General features: G+C 43.1%; 1 protein-coding gene across 1 annotated transcript; it reads left to right on the top strand.

Annotated features, from left to right (window-relative positions):
• The first annotated feature begins 166 nt into the window (after positions 1 to 166).
• Positions 167 to 14,804, top strand: LOC308060622 (uncharacterized protein). The gene is made up of 2 exons (XM_080379569.1): positions 167 to 285; positions 3,724 to 14,804. The coding sequence occupies exon 2, from the start codon at positions 6,514 to 6,516 to the stop codon at positions 7,426 to 7,428; it is 915 nt and encodes a 304-aa protein (XP_080235695.1). The 5' UTR covers positions 167 to 285; positions 3,724 to 6,513; the 3' UTR covers positions 7,429 to 14,804.
• The last annotated feature ends 52 nt before the right edge of the window (positions 14,805 to 14,856 follow it).

Raw genomic sequence — 14,856 nt, 5'->3', positions numbered from 1 at the left:
TGCCTGCGGTTTACTTCATCACCCGCACCGAGGCTCGATCCTGCCTCTTCCCGCCCCGGCCCCATTCCTTCCCTTGAATCCATCACCACGTCCTTTAAGCGAGTGCTGAAGTTTCTACAATGAGCTTTAAATAAGGTTTTCTGGATGTCAGAGCTCCGGGGGCATAGTCCGGGACATGCTCCTTCACGTAACCAGGCACGCAGTCACCACTGCTGGGGAACCGCTAGTGAAATGGAAGTTGCTCACACCTGTAACTGCGATCAGCACCGTGCCCTTGATTAATCAGTAAGCGATTCAGTAAGGCAAAGGAGGGGGCATGTCCTTTGGTCCGCTTGTCCGTGTTTTCCTGAGCTGCTTTCACTTGCTGTACAAAACAAAAGACTCTGTGCATACCCGCACGTGCTTGTGAATATGCCCATACCAAGCGTGTTGCTGGTGGCTCCAGCCCAGGTGTCCGAGTCCATTACTACATCTCCAGGCTGGATTTATGTGAGCTGGACAAAAAGCGTACTACCTAATAGCATATTATTTATTCATATGTATACTTAATGTACTGATACTTCGTTATTTTCAGCACCTTCTTGGTAACTGGCAATTAAAACTCAGATTTTGGTGTTCAACAGATGATGAAAAAGTGAGTGAGACATTGCTTCCCCACACCAAAATATTCTCAAGAAAACATTTCTACCCCTATTCTCTACGTATGCATTATCTTTTCAAGTGAAATAAAGGCCGGCCTACAGAGATGCAGTGGATGGATCTCCTTCAACTCCAAGGGAGATCTATATTCAGAGCACTTCTGAGTAGGTAATCTGGTATTCTGTACAAGCAAAACTGCAATAAACCAGTACAGCTTATTCCAGCCTTTTCTTCTCCTCCCACAAAAGCAAAATAAGCTATACCAGCAAAAGCTCAATGCTGCTTGTGATTACATCTACACCTGGGGCTTTCATGAGCCCAGCAATGATAATCGCAAATCGCGCTTCATTGCATCCCTCACCAACAGCAGCTCTGGGAAAAGTTTGCAGGATAGAACAGATCAGTGCCACAGATAGGGAGCTCAGAGAGCAGTCATTAGCAGAATCCTGATGTCCTCAGATCTTTTTTAATGCAAAACTTCTGTGACAACTGATTGACAATCCATGGAGTAAGTGTGCGCTGAGGATTTGGGGACTAAACACACCAAAAATGTTTACATTGAATGCTACTAATGAAGGTTAACTGTTTTACCACCTCAACAAAGTGAGTGTTGTAGATTTGCACATCTGAAGGTGGTATCAGGAGAAGAGCCTTTCAAACTATGTTCTCTCAGAGGAACTGGGAAGGTCAGCCATTACTTTGGTGTTCTAATAGCTGTCTTCACAGTAGGAGTGAAAGACAGGAGCTGAAACGCTGAGGAAGATAGTATAATCCCATATCAGACCTGAAATTCCCCCTCAAAGATTCATTTATGCGGGAAAACTATGCCAAAGAGGGCTCAGTATGAATTTACATTGCACTCACATATGTAGAGCAGATCTCAGCGTGTCATGTCAGCACTCAGAGACCTTTCTGGCATTAAACCCCAACCCATGCCAGGAGCAGGTCTAAACTGTCTGCAGCCACCGTCAGATGTTCCCTGCAGAAATCACTGCATCAATTTATGAATTGTTAGCTGTTTGCTAGTGCCACTCTGTAGAAATGAGAACAACTTCAGTGGTGGGTTTTGCAATAAAGTGGCTGTCGTTCATGTAGGTGCCCTGATGCAGAGTTCATGAATGTAAGGGACAGAGTTGGCTGCCAGGCCGACTCTGAAGAAGCTGGGGTTTTCTGTTGTAGCCATCAGGTCATTTGGCCATGTCCTGAGTTAGCTGTAGCAAAGTGTTCTCGTTTAGATTGGGAGAATCACGGCCTGGTTACCACACTTTGTCTTCTACTGCTAGTGATGAGTTCTGCAGCACTTCTGCAGCACTGCTTTTCCTTTAGCAGTTTACCACAATAATTTCAGTTAAAAAATACCCCAAACCTAAAACATTAAGGATAGTGGCAGGTTCTTTTAAAAATAAAAAGATGCAAAGAGCTGCAAAACTGTTGACAGGATTTTTCTGATCACCGACAACATTTTTCTGAGCAGTAGTTTGACAACGAGCATTGCTGGGACGTTTTTTTTTTTTTCTGGATACATTTCCCTGTATTGTCTGTTTCTGTTCTGGAATTGCCAAAATCTCTGCTGCAAATTGTTGTCTAAGTCATTCTATTAGCAAGATGTTACAGTTGTAAACAATAATTGCTTCCTTTATATTATTATTGTTCGTCCGCACTCTTACTTTATCTGTTCACATTTTTAGAAAAGATTCTTTAAGGTATCTTTAGTAATACTTGACTTTCAGATACCCCTAGTAGAGGACAGCATCTGAGTTTCACAAACAAGTACTAATTTTATTAATTATGTGGCTGGCCATAAAAATTTGACATAATTTTATAGCATTTCCTGAGGATACATTTTATTTTCAGAATATAAAGATCAATTTATGTATCTTACCTTTTGTACTTATCCTGACAAGGTGGACAATTGGATGTGAATTCTGTGCTTTAAATCTATTAAGGACAAAGAAAACCCTTAAATCCTTTGACGTCGGCAATCCAGTGTATTCTTAGTCCTTCCGCTACATGTATGTGTTCAGGATTATGCACACACAACCTGTTACAGAAACCCAGTTACCCACTCAATGTGAAATGAGGAATAATATTTAATTTGCACAGGTGCTTACAACTCAAACCCTTATGCTGGAGCTGTGTGATCTGTGATCTTGGACTTCAGCATTGTGAATAGAAATAAATCAGGCCAATGAGTTTGTGACAGAAACTATGTAGTATTGCATCACAATGGTAAAGTATTTATAGTGTTGTTTACAAAACAATAAGAGGGCTTTGAACTGGATGAACCCAGTGACTAGTCCTTTCTTTCCCCAGGCATTTCTCACATCTTTTATTTTCAACAGAAACTTCTGTCATATCTATTAAATATGCAGAGCTTCTCTTCGTAACAATAGTGTCAATGAAGGTTGCTTGTGCAAAGTAAATTAATTTCCTGTGCACACTTTAAATGCAGAATGGGGAGAGGCCAGAACACCATTCAAATAGGATGAGCTGAGATTCCCCAATAATCATTTTGCAACCTGCATTTATAATAGATTTCCAAGAACAAAAGACATTCCTTTAGAAACAGCTGAGGTTGCTAAGTGACACAGATGTATTTACTGTGTCATAACTTCCAAAAGCCAAACACATTAAAGCAGGGGAATTAATAAGCAGAAATGTTGTGAATCTTACCCTGATTCCCAGGTTAAATATAAACCTGTTGGCCAACAGTTTTATGTGGTTTTAGATGCCCAGTCTGAGACCTCAGTGGAAACAGGAAGCATTAGTTGCTTTTGAAAATACAGGTTTTCAGTCTTAGGAAATTCAAATATGCATGATTTGTCTCAACACAAGAACCTGAATTCAGACATGTGGGATTTGTTTCTTTCATGTATTGTTTCTGTCTTTCCCAAGTCAATTACCCAAGAAACTGGTTATAGGGATACTGCTTCCTAGCAAGGCTGGGAACTACATTGTTATTTGTGAGGCTTTGTTACTTCTTTTTACTAGTTACGACTGTTTCTTATATCTTTTAGACACAGAAAAATGGTCTTTAGGGGAAAAGCTAATGCTGGCACCTTCTACCTTCTCACCTTCTTCTAGTGTCTGACACACCAAACTGCTGTATCCAAGCTCGTCCGTGTGATCAGGACACGTGTCCCCTTTGGAGGCACCAGAGGAGCCTTCCTTTGGCCTGATACACTGGTCCTTCCTTTTCTGTAAGCTGCAAAACCTCTTCTCCCTCCTCTGCTACACACAAGATGCTGCCGACTCCCCGTGCCTGCTCCAAATGTGCGAAGGTGCCCGGTGTGCAGGGATTGCTTCAGGACAGTGCGTTAAGCCACCTGTTTATTAGGGGTTGCCAGGTTGCCTTGCACAACAGCCTCTACTAGTTTAGGAATGAGACAGCAGGCGTGGGAAAAGAGCCTGCAGATGTCTCAGGGATGCACTAAACTATGGGGCAACCAGGTCTTTGTTTGTTTATTCAAATAATTGACTCACTTCCAGCTTTCCTAATAGCCGGAATAAGTTTTAATGGTAACATTATATTATAAGCAGTGGGCTGGTGTAATCCGTTGTGTGGGCTCTTACAGATTTTCCATATATGCAATTCCTGTGAATAATTCCCATTTGTCTGATCTTTTCAAAAATTAAAATATAGGAAGCAGAGATAAAAATGAAATATCGAAACACCCCCAAAATCCCATTAAATAGATTTCTCTTGAAAAATACCAGAGATTCAAAGGAAAATCCCATTCACCTTTTGTCAAAATTCCCTGCACATTTCTGTATGTCCTGACAAATTCCCCGTGCTTGCTGTTGTACCTTGAATCAGTAATTGTTTGTTAACCAGACACGTCTCTTGACAGTTCTGTTAAAACAAGCCTATCTACAGTGAATACTGAAAAGCCACAATCAATAAACGAGTATATAATGATTACAAGTAATGTGTTTCACTCAGCATGTAAGCCAAAAAAAAAAAAAAAAAAGGTTCTTGTCTAATTGTGTTTGAAGTAGACTTGTCTAAAATTAAGGGAGCACTTGTCCCACAAAACATGGAACCAATTCCACTGAATCAATGGAACCTGGGCATGACTGCCAGCTTTCTTCATTGAAATCCCTCATTTAAGCATACTTTTGTCATTAACCCACTAGAAAAAGATGACTGCTACTTAAAAAGAAAAAGGAAAACCAGGCACCACCTGAGATCTGATAATCCCTTCTTGTTTTGAAACTGAACTGTGGTGTTTGTGTAATTTAGGGCCTGGACTTGCTCCTCACAGGACCATGATCAACCTTCAAGTGAGAAACATCTTGGGGCGGCATCTGTGGTTATAGATATGGTTATGCTTCCTTCTTTCTGCCCCTTGACCACGGCTCATCTATTTTTTTCCCTTGTATTTTTTTTTTATATATATATTTCTCATCTCACCATGAATTCTTCAGCCTTCCTGCTTATTGTAGCCCTGCGCCCTGCACAGCACAACACTATGGTGTCCATTTGTGGTACTCAGTAAGAGGTTTAATCCCTGCCATTTTTCTCTGTGAGACTCCGTTATTTGCAAAGGATTTTAAAACCAACAAGCTTCATATCCATTTTTCTGAAAGTCTGATTAGCCCCTCAGAACAAGGCAGGTAGGTCTAGCTTCTTGAAACACCTCCCCTTCTCTCTAAAAAAATTATGCATGTGACAGCCTGATTCCACTGTACCACCCCCCTTTTTACCTAAAATAGTCCTTTTGATCTGCTTGCAATCCTTTTTTCCATGTTTTTTTTTTCCCCATTAACTTTCAAAAATCCACACGCATTTGTGAAGAACTGGCTTATTTCAAGCTTTTGTTTTTCACCCTGTCTGCTTATTTTATCTTCCAGCCACCTATTAGGTCAGCCTGATTTTCCCTTATTAAATCAAGCCAATATATTTAGACAGTGAATTTCCCAATAGCAAAGTCAACAAACAAGATACATAAATTATTACACAGTAATAATTTCCATCACATTAGCAACTGTGTTTTCCTGCATATTTTTTTTAGAGCTAAATTCACCCTCAATGGATAATGAAAAACAGCCCTTTAGGTTGCAAATATTTCAGCTTACAATGTCCAACAAAATAGATTTCATGAGATCCTTGGGTGCTATTATACATGCATAATTTAGAGTATCACAGGTCATGTTGCTTACCTCCTTCTGATGTAGGGCTCTCAAGACTTTTGGATAAAAAAAATCTCTGGCTTACAGCAATAGACATGGAGAGGTTCCTGCCTCATCCACTTTTCCTCTCTTCAGGGTCCTGCTGAACTGCCATAGTTCACGGCCAAGGGCACCCAAATAAACCAGCTGTGATTTTAAATCATAGAATCATAGACTACCAGGTTGGAAGGGACCTCAAGGATCATCTCTTCCAACTTTTCCTGGCAAAAGCACGGTCTAGACAAGAAGGCCCAGCACCCTGCCCAGCTGAATGTGAAAAGTGTCCGATGCTGGGGAATCTCCCACTGCCCCGGGGAGATTATTCCAATGGCTGATTGTTCTCATGGTGAAAAATGGTCCTCTTGTATCTGATTAGAATCTCGCCAGGAGTAACTTTGACCCATTACCCCTTGTCTTTTCCATGTGACGCCTTGTAAAAAGGGGGTCTCCATCTTCTTTGTAGCCACCCTTAAATACTGGAACATGGTGATAAGGTCTCCCTTAAGCTTTCTTTCCTCAAGGCTGAGCAAACCCAGTTCTCTCAGCCTTTCCTCACATGGCAGGCTTCCCAGTCCTGTGGTCATCTTCACGGCCCTTCTCTGGACCCTCTCCAGCCCGTCCATGTCTTTTTAGCACAGCGGGGACCAAAAGTGAGCACAGTATTCCCGGTGTGACCTGACAAGTGCTGGGTAGGGTGGTAAAATGGCTTCTCTCTGTGTGCTGGTGATGCCCTTGTTGATGCAACGCAGCACCCCGCTGCTTGCTCTGCCGCAGCAGCACACTGCTCATCACGCTGAGCTCTTGCCCACCAGGGCCCGGGTCCCTGCCCACAGAGCTGCTCCCCAGCCGGGTAGATCCCAGCCTGTGCTGCGCTCCTGGGTTGTGTCTTCCCCGGTGCAAGACCTTACGTTTGTCTTTGCTGAACTTCTTAAGGCTCTTGTTAGCCCACCCTCCCAGCCTATCCAGGTGTTCCTGCAGGGTGGCTCTCCCTTCCAAAGTGGCCACCTCCCCAGTCAGTTTGGAATCACCAGCAAACTCCACCAGGGTACGCCTGACCTCATCATCTGGATCACTTACAAAGATATCAAACAGCGTTGGGCCCAGTATCGACCCGGGGGGACCCCACTCGTGACAGGTTGCCAGTGTGAAGAGGAGCCATTGACCACCAGCCTCTGGGCGCGGGCAGCCAGTTCCCCACCCACCGCTGGGCCACTTCTCCGGGCCGCAGCATCAGCTTCTCCTGGGGGAAGCTGTGGGGAACTCGAAAGCCTTGGAGAAACCCCGGTAGACAGTGCCCACCACTCGCCCCACATCAGCCGAGCGGGCTGCGCTGTCGTGGAAGGCGATCTGGTCTCTCAAGCACGATTTGCCCCTGGTGAATCCGCGCTGGCTTTTCCCAGCCACGTGCTTCACTTGCCTTGCGGCAGCTCCCGGGGGGATCGTTCCACACCTTTCCTAGGGACCGACGTAAGGCTGATGGGCCTGGAACTTCCTGGATCCTCCTTTAAGACCTTCTTGAAGATGGGGGTGACGGGAGGTTCTTACAGTCTTCTGGCCTCACGACACCAGCCAGCGCTCAGCACCCTTGGGCGGATTTGCAGGACGAAGCTCCTGTAACCGTGCACACACCGGCTCTTCCTTCGCTGACCCTGGTCCGTGGTTGCACCAACTTGGGTTCCTGTTCCCAGGGCTGGGGCCCAGCAGCGCTGGCAAAGACAGGGGTGAGGAACGCGCTGGGAACCTCTGCCTTTGCAGCGCTGCTGGTGACTAACGCACCGCCACGCTGAGCCGCGGGACAGCGTTTCCCTTCTGTTTCTGCTTGTTGTTTATGTGCCTGAAGAACCCTTCCTTGTAGTCTTTGACATGTCTGGCCAATTTCCGTTTGAGCTGAGCTTTTGCTTTTCTAGCTGCATCTCCGCACACCCTGGCAATGCCCTTGTGGCTCTCAATGGGTATTTGTCTGCCTTTCCATCTCTGGTACGCTACTGTTTTGTTTTTGAGCAGGCTCAGAAGCTTGCAGTTAAGCCAAATATTAATTTTCCTTTATAGCAAGGCTTGGATTTGTGGCAGTTCCGTAGCTGCAGAGAAGTGGGCTGAGTTGCCCCTGAAGTGGGAAGAGCAGGCAGTGGGGAAGTGGGTGGGAGAAGCTCTGGCACATGTCCCAGTATGAGCATTGCCTTCCCGCTTGGGATCGGAGCGTTGTGCTTGGGTTGAATGGAGGCCTGTGGATTAAAGTTCTATGGGTAAAGTCCTATGGGAGTTACTGCTTTTTGCATGATTTGTATTTTTCTTTTTTTGACTCTCACTGTTGTTGTCGATAAATATTCTCTCCTCTCTTTGAAGACATTCAGCGTTTTGGAATAATTCCCCTCCTTTCCCTCTCGATAGCATCGTTTAAACTAAGAGCAGCAAAACAAAATTCCTGCTGATTATGAAGAAACTTTTTTAATACTTTAAAGCCAAACAGCAACAACTTTCCTGCCTCACTCTGTGTTTTCTCTTCCCAGCAGTGACTGCTACAACACAACGACCATTGCTCTTGGACATTTTGATTCCTACTTTACATCCTTTTTGACATGACTGTATTTCAGAGGGGTGAGTCATGGGGATTCAAGTGCTTTTTTGTCAGAAAAATTACAACTAGCCCTCTCCAATACTTCCTGAGCATTGGCTGCATTTTGTTGGGATTTACAAGTGATTTACGTGCTCTTGCAGTAGCTGTTCCAAGCCCCTTGCTAGCATATACAAAGGGACACTTGCAACCTCTGCCCCCAGGAGCACATCTTTATACCTTCACTGTTGCCTGCTGCAAGAGCCACAGCTTCACAATGCAAAATGTTTAGTAACAATATTGCTTTAAGTTTTCTGACCCTGCATGCCTGCATGCCATGCCTGTGTCGGAGCCCTCATCGTTTTGCTAGCTGCACTGGGAGCCACTGAGCTGTTCTTTCAAAATACAACTTTTTCAGGACTCTAAAAATGCTGGATCAGCAGAAATGAGCAATGCTGGGGCAGAGGCGGGCAAGGCTGAGGGAGTATGATGGGACAGAAACACTGAAAGTGGGTTTTACTCACAAAAACTTCACACCACAAAACCATGGACTGAGATTTTTGCCAGCCTTAATGGTTCTTAGCAGTACCATGAGCTGGCTGTGCTATTGATTCTGTCCCAGGTGTGAGCAGGAGCCCTCTGTTAATAAGGAAGGAGGAATGGGAAAGCATTGGAAAATCGACAGCATTCAGATGGTGCAAAACTGTGCTTACAGTACAGAGTAGCTGATAAGATAGACACATTAATAGCAGCCCATATCTTCCTGTTAAACTCACTACCTCAAATCAAAAGCAATCGCAGGCCCAGACTTCATTGGTTTTTTGTAGAAAGGTTTCAAGTTATTTCTGGAATAAGTTATAACTCAGGTTATCTTTGCAGTGAAATTAAGCCCAAAGAGCTTGTAAACAGAAAGCTTGATTGCAAAATTGATTTAAAACTGTATAAAGTAGATCTGCTGGCACAATTCTATTTTAGCAATGAAGACAGGACCCCAAAGGCCAACATTTCTAAGGCAATTTGTCCAAGGAAGAAACACCCTCTTTCAGTTAATGAACCATTTTATAAAGCACTTAATATTATTAACTTTCATTATAACTTTGCTATAAAATACACATTAGGTCACCATCTTCACCTAGAAAGTCATCACTCAAATTATGTACCATAGGCATTATGAGTTCATATATTTCAGAAGTTCCCTCCTTTGCTCTTTTCACAACTTTGCCTATGAAATCCATTTTCAAATGGTCCCTACTTTAAGTTTGTGTTTCCTACTGAATGTCAAGATGCAAGAGGAAAACTCTTCACCGCGTTTGCCAAATTTCATTGTTGTTGCAGCCTGGTAGGTTTTGCTACTTTCGTTCCATGTTCAATTGAATAAGATAGTAAATTGGGCAAAACAGTGCTAAAACCAGAAGTTGCAACCGGTTTGTAAAGATGCAAGATTATAAATGAGCAGCAAAACTAGGAATCAGGGAAGCTAGACATGATTTGTCTATATGCTTGAGACTACCTTCCTTCTACCTCACACTCATACCTGACCTGAAACACCGCCACACAGCAGAGCAAAAATAATTTTAAATATCAAAAAGAAAAACTCCTGTAGCAGTTCCAGCTTTGTGATGAATTTCTTCCTCATGGCTTTCTTACTCTTCATATTTATGCAGATTCCTATCAGCACTGGGCATTGCATAGTCTGCTACAGCAAATTGTGGTACATCAGAGTAGGGATTGCACTGCAGAAAATAAAATGTTAATGATGATGATTAAGGTTTTCCTGGGATTCCCATATGCACTCTTATTATCACTGCTGCCATCATTCAGCTGCTGAACTCTCCATGCTGTGCTCATTGATGCCTTTGCAACTGAAGTAGGCAGGATATTAAACTGGAGACATTTCTCGAAAAGAATGTGAATCTAAATTGCTCTTCCTTCATAAAACCATCCTGAAAGAGCTGTGCAGTCCCAAAATCCCAAAAGAAAAGCTCTTCTAAAATGCCAAAAGAGGAAGACAGTTGCATTGCTCAATAAGAAACCCCTTGAAAACGACGAGCAGAAGGGAGTTACCACATGAATATTTTCTGCGCTGAGGTACCCCAGCTTTCACAGGGGTGTTGTAAGATGACTTGTGTAACTTGTGGGTAGTCTAGCTGGCACCTCATCATGGAGATGCCATTTGATAATGGCCTAACCTGGTTAAGCCAACCTAATGTCAAGTTACCTTTGGAAGCCCTTCCCCACCTGCACCCCTCCCTGTGTTCCTAACACAGCCCTCGTGCTGGCCCTGGCGCTCTTTGGAGCCACAGCCAGTCAGATCAGAGGGCTCAGCCAACAGAAGACTAAGCCTGCAAAAAGGCAATGAGTTCTATATTGGTTTAGCTTTCTACACTGGATTATTTACGGTTTGATGTACATCCCTAGGAAAGAGCTTGCAGAAAGCATGGCTGGCAGGCAGGAGGGAGAGGGGGACTTCCCCTTTCACCTGTAAGTTTGGCTTAATTGAACCATAAACCTGCAGGTGGAGTTTCCCCAAGACACTGACTTTGGCAGTGAAGCTCTTTTAAGAAGGTCCTGCCCTGGTCCATGCCCAGCTGTTTGCTCCTGCCTTTGTGCTGAAGTTCACAGCCTCCTTGGAAGGGCCTGTGCAACCACCCTCTATAGGGCTAGAATATACATTGGGCTGTGGCTCAAGGTATATCATATCTTATGCAACAGCAGGGATGATGAGCTGTGGTGTAAGACCAGGAGTGAGTAGCTGGAGGTTATAGGGCAGGAACTTCTTTAACCAACATGGTTGCTGGAGCCATGAAACTACAGTTGGAGGGATCTCAGTGGATCATGTTTCTTGAACTCACCAGCGCTTGAAGTTCTTCTGTGCTTATTAATTAAAGAAAACACTCTGTGTGGCAGCTACAGTAGTGGATTCAGTTTTTTCCACAGCAGATGTTCTGCTGGGGGAACAAATAAATACATCAGTATTATGGCATAGCATTGTGGGCTGATACGTGACACCATGGTTGTACATCATTCAGTCTTGGAGCGCAGACAGGCATCGCAGAGAAGACCCTAATACAGCTGCAGTAGTTACCAGGGCTTTCTACTGCTGCAGATCTCCTTTGCAGAATGGAACCATGCAGATCAGCTCAATATAGACTCATTATCTTATGTTACAGCCCTTCAAAATCCATTGACTTAATCATCATTTAGGAATAAACAAAAATCCAATTTCTCCCATGCTAACAATAAACCATAGTTTATGTTGGGGAAGAAAACGCCCTTAAGAGTACCTATATTTAGACTTGGGCGCAAGTGCCTGAGGGTGAGGTCTTCGCAGGTAACCTAGTGTTTCACCGGGAGTTTGTGTGCAGAGAAGCCTCCAAAAGAGGTGTGATTCTGATGCAACCATATGACCTGCAGAACTGGTGTCTGAGGCAAGGACCAGTCACTGTAAAGAGCTATCTCTGTTGAGGCTGGTGTGAGGGACAAGTGAGCTTTTTACATTTCTCCTGCTAAGAAAACTTCACAAAATGTTTTGCTTATAAAACAGTTTCTGCTTGAAAAGTGTGGCAAAGTTCAAACTGATTATTCACTATTTTGAGTGAACTCTTTCTCCCGTCCTTAGATGTTTGAACTGTCCAGCTCACAATGAATGCCTTCTCTTACTACAGCCGAGACAAAATGCATAATGGATTTTGGCAGATCCTCTCTGATCCCTGCCAATAGCTAATGGAGGCTAATACTACTGGTAAAAAAATTATGAAGAACTTCATGCACATAGTTTCTCATTCTGATAATAAGGCAAACATGAATATGATGGAAGGCATTTTCTTTCTGGTTTGTTGTATACATATTGCTGTTTGGAGCAACAAAGAAGCCATTGTAATGTAAAAATGTCAGTCCTCAAGTTGACTTTGTAGATGCAGTTATCTGATTATATAAAGGAGATGCTGAAGAACTGTAAAACTCTCAAATATTTATTCAGCAAAAAGGCAGAATCCCGTACACACTTCCCTAGCCATGCACATGTGCATGTTTCTTGTATGTCATGTAACGTGTGCTGCATTTTATAGCAGTTTGTGTAATTTCTAACTTTGATTTCCTGTACGATTGCCCAAGTATGTAACAATCCCAGAATAAGTGCCATTTTGTGGGTAGCAAAGTATTTGAGTGCAGCTCACCACCTCCAACATGTCAGCTAGATCTATTGCACCACTATTAATGGCATATTCAGAAGAACTCTTACTCTACTATTGAACTTCTTGTAAGGCTGTATTTAGCTTTGGCAAATGTTTCTCATGTGTCTTTGAGTGGCAGTCCATCTTTTGATGTTTATATTTGCCATCTGGAGATGTCAGCTTTGTTCTACAGAAGAACTGTGAAATGGTGTAAGTAAATTTCAAGAAGTGGAAAGAACATTTTTAAATGGTTTACAAACAAATGTACCCATAAATAGTATAGCAAGATGAAAGTTTTATTCATATGTAACGGTTTGGACATAGTTTTTTGGCAAGTCGCTCTACTATCTGAAATTTTTTTACATCCTGTTGCTACAGATAACACAAAAGGAATTGTAAGCAAATTCAAAGAGAAAGAACATATACTGTAGTTTCTAGCTTGTGCATTTTATGCATGTAATCATATGTTCAGTATGATCAGGCTCACAGGTCTTCTAGAACTCCTTATAATGAGGCAGATGTCCTGATTTTCATGGATTTTCCACACAACAGCTTTTGTGGGAAATATTTGAACAAAGGATTAACTACATGTAAAATACAAAAAATTCCTGGGTTCCTTGGACAGGCAGATGCAAGAATTATGCATTATGCTTATGGCTGTTGCCATTACTATTCATAATTGCAATGATTTGAATGCAGAATCTGTATTTCCTTGTACTCAGGTACAACTCAGACAAGCATCAGAAGAGATTAAATATAACCGTGTAAAGGATGTAACCTCCTGTTCCGCTGCAGTAGGTTTGTTTTGCCACCAGCTACTGCAGGATAACCACTAACATGAAATTCAGATCTTGGCAGGTAAAATGCTTCCAGTTGAACATCATGATTTCCATAACGTGGAATATTTGAAGATAAATAGAATGGAAGACATTAAATAGAATTAGATGCAACCGATGGTTGCAAACCACAGAACAATTAAAACTCAATCCCTAGAAATGTGTTAATGTTCTTTCCAGTTATTTATGCTGTTGAGATAGGCAGGGCCGTATACAGTACTCAGGAACGATCCGCATTCATCTATGTTTATATCACCAGGAAAGGCACTGCCATCTGCCCTCAGCAATTCTCTCTCTACTCTTTGCTCTTTGTAAGATGAGCCTAGCTTCAATGTCATGTTAAGATTTATTGCTAGCGATCTGCTTCAAGTTGTTTTCTGGTCACCAGTAGTTTGTTTGGATTCCCTTTATCTCTTTGCTGTTGGCTAGTGCCACCGTGGGACTCGGGCTTGTCAGAGTTATTTTATACATCATTAGCTCAGCAGTGCAGGGGACGATTACTTTCCCATAGAAAAGTAATTCTTCCTTGGAAGACGCATGTAAATCTCGGCTGTTGAGACAGTGGCTTTTGCAAATTTCCTTGAAAGCTGAATACTCAGGATTTTATTCTCTGCTGCCTCATACCTCTTGTTGTCATTTATACTCCTGCCAAAGAATGCTACTGAATCAGCGGCACTGCGCGCTGCATCTTCCAACCTTTGAGACCGCCTGCTTTGTAATCTTAACACCCTTGTACACAAGTCTTATTTACTTACTTTAATGTAATTTCAAGTTCATTTCCTTTAATGATCAAAAGTCCGTCATGTGGTTTAGCCCTGAAAAGGAATGATACGACAGCCCTCGCTGCATTACAGGGAGTAACTAGGGCAGAGGCCAGCTGGGCGGCAGCCAGCACCTGACTACGGCATTTGTAGGCTGGGAAGCTCCAAGGTGAAACATAATTGGACACGCTCAAAAACTAGAGGCTGTAAATAGAATAAAACAAATAAACACATTCAGAAAAATGAGGGCTGCAAGAACTGGGCTCCTTCCAAACACTCTTCCTGCTTTTTTTTTTTTTTTTTTCAAAGTCATCATTTCATTTGTATGGTAATGCACGTCCTAGCTCTCGGTGCTACTCTGTCCGCAGCCTGACACGTGGAAAGTTTTCTGTCCTATTCCTTCTTGTGATGCAGTCTGCTGAAAGACTCCAGTACATTGCTGTTAGAGTCTGTGAGTTTGGCTGGTGGGGTCAGGACACAGCAATTTTCCAAGAGTATTTGGGGTGCCTTGGTGGCCAGCTGCTTCCATCTGTGTGCCAGAGAGCTCCTTTTTAGAGCCTGAGAGCTGCCCTGTCATTGAAACCTGTGAGAGCTCAAAGCACTCAGCACAGACCCTATGTTCCTCCAACATTAGGGTTTGATTTGTAGAATAATTTCTCCAAAGTCCTGTCCTGTTCCTTCTCCAAAGTCCTGTCCTGTTCCTGCTTTGCAGGTGACTTGAAACT

This window comes from Falco punctatus (assembly GCF_963210335.1).
Source record: "Falco punctatus genome assembly, chromosome: 3".
NCBI lineage: Eukaryota > Metazoa > Chordata > Aves > Falconiformes > Falconidae > Falco > Falco punctatus.
The sequence above is the reverse complement of the archived record's forward strand: the minus strand, read 5'-3'. Positions and strand labels throughout refer to the sequence as shown.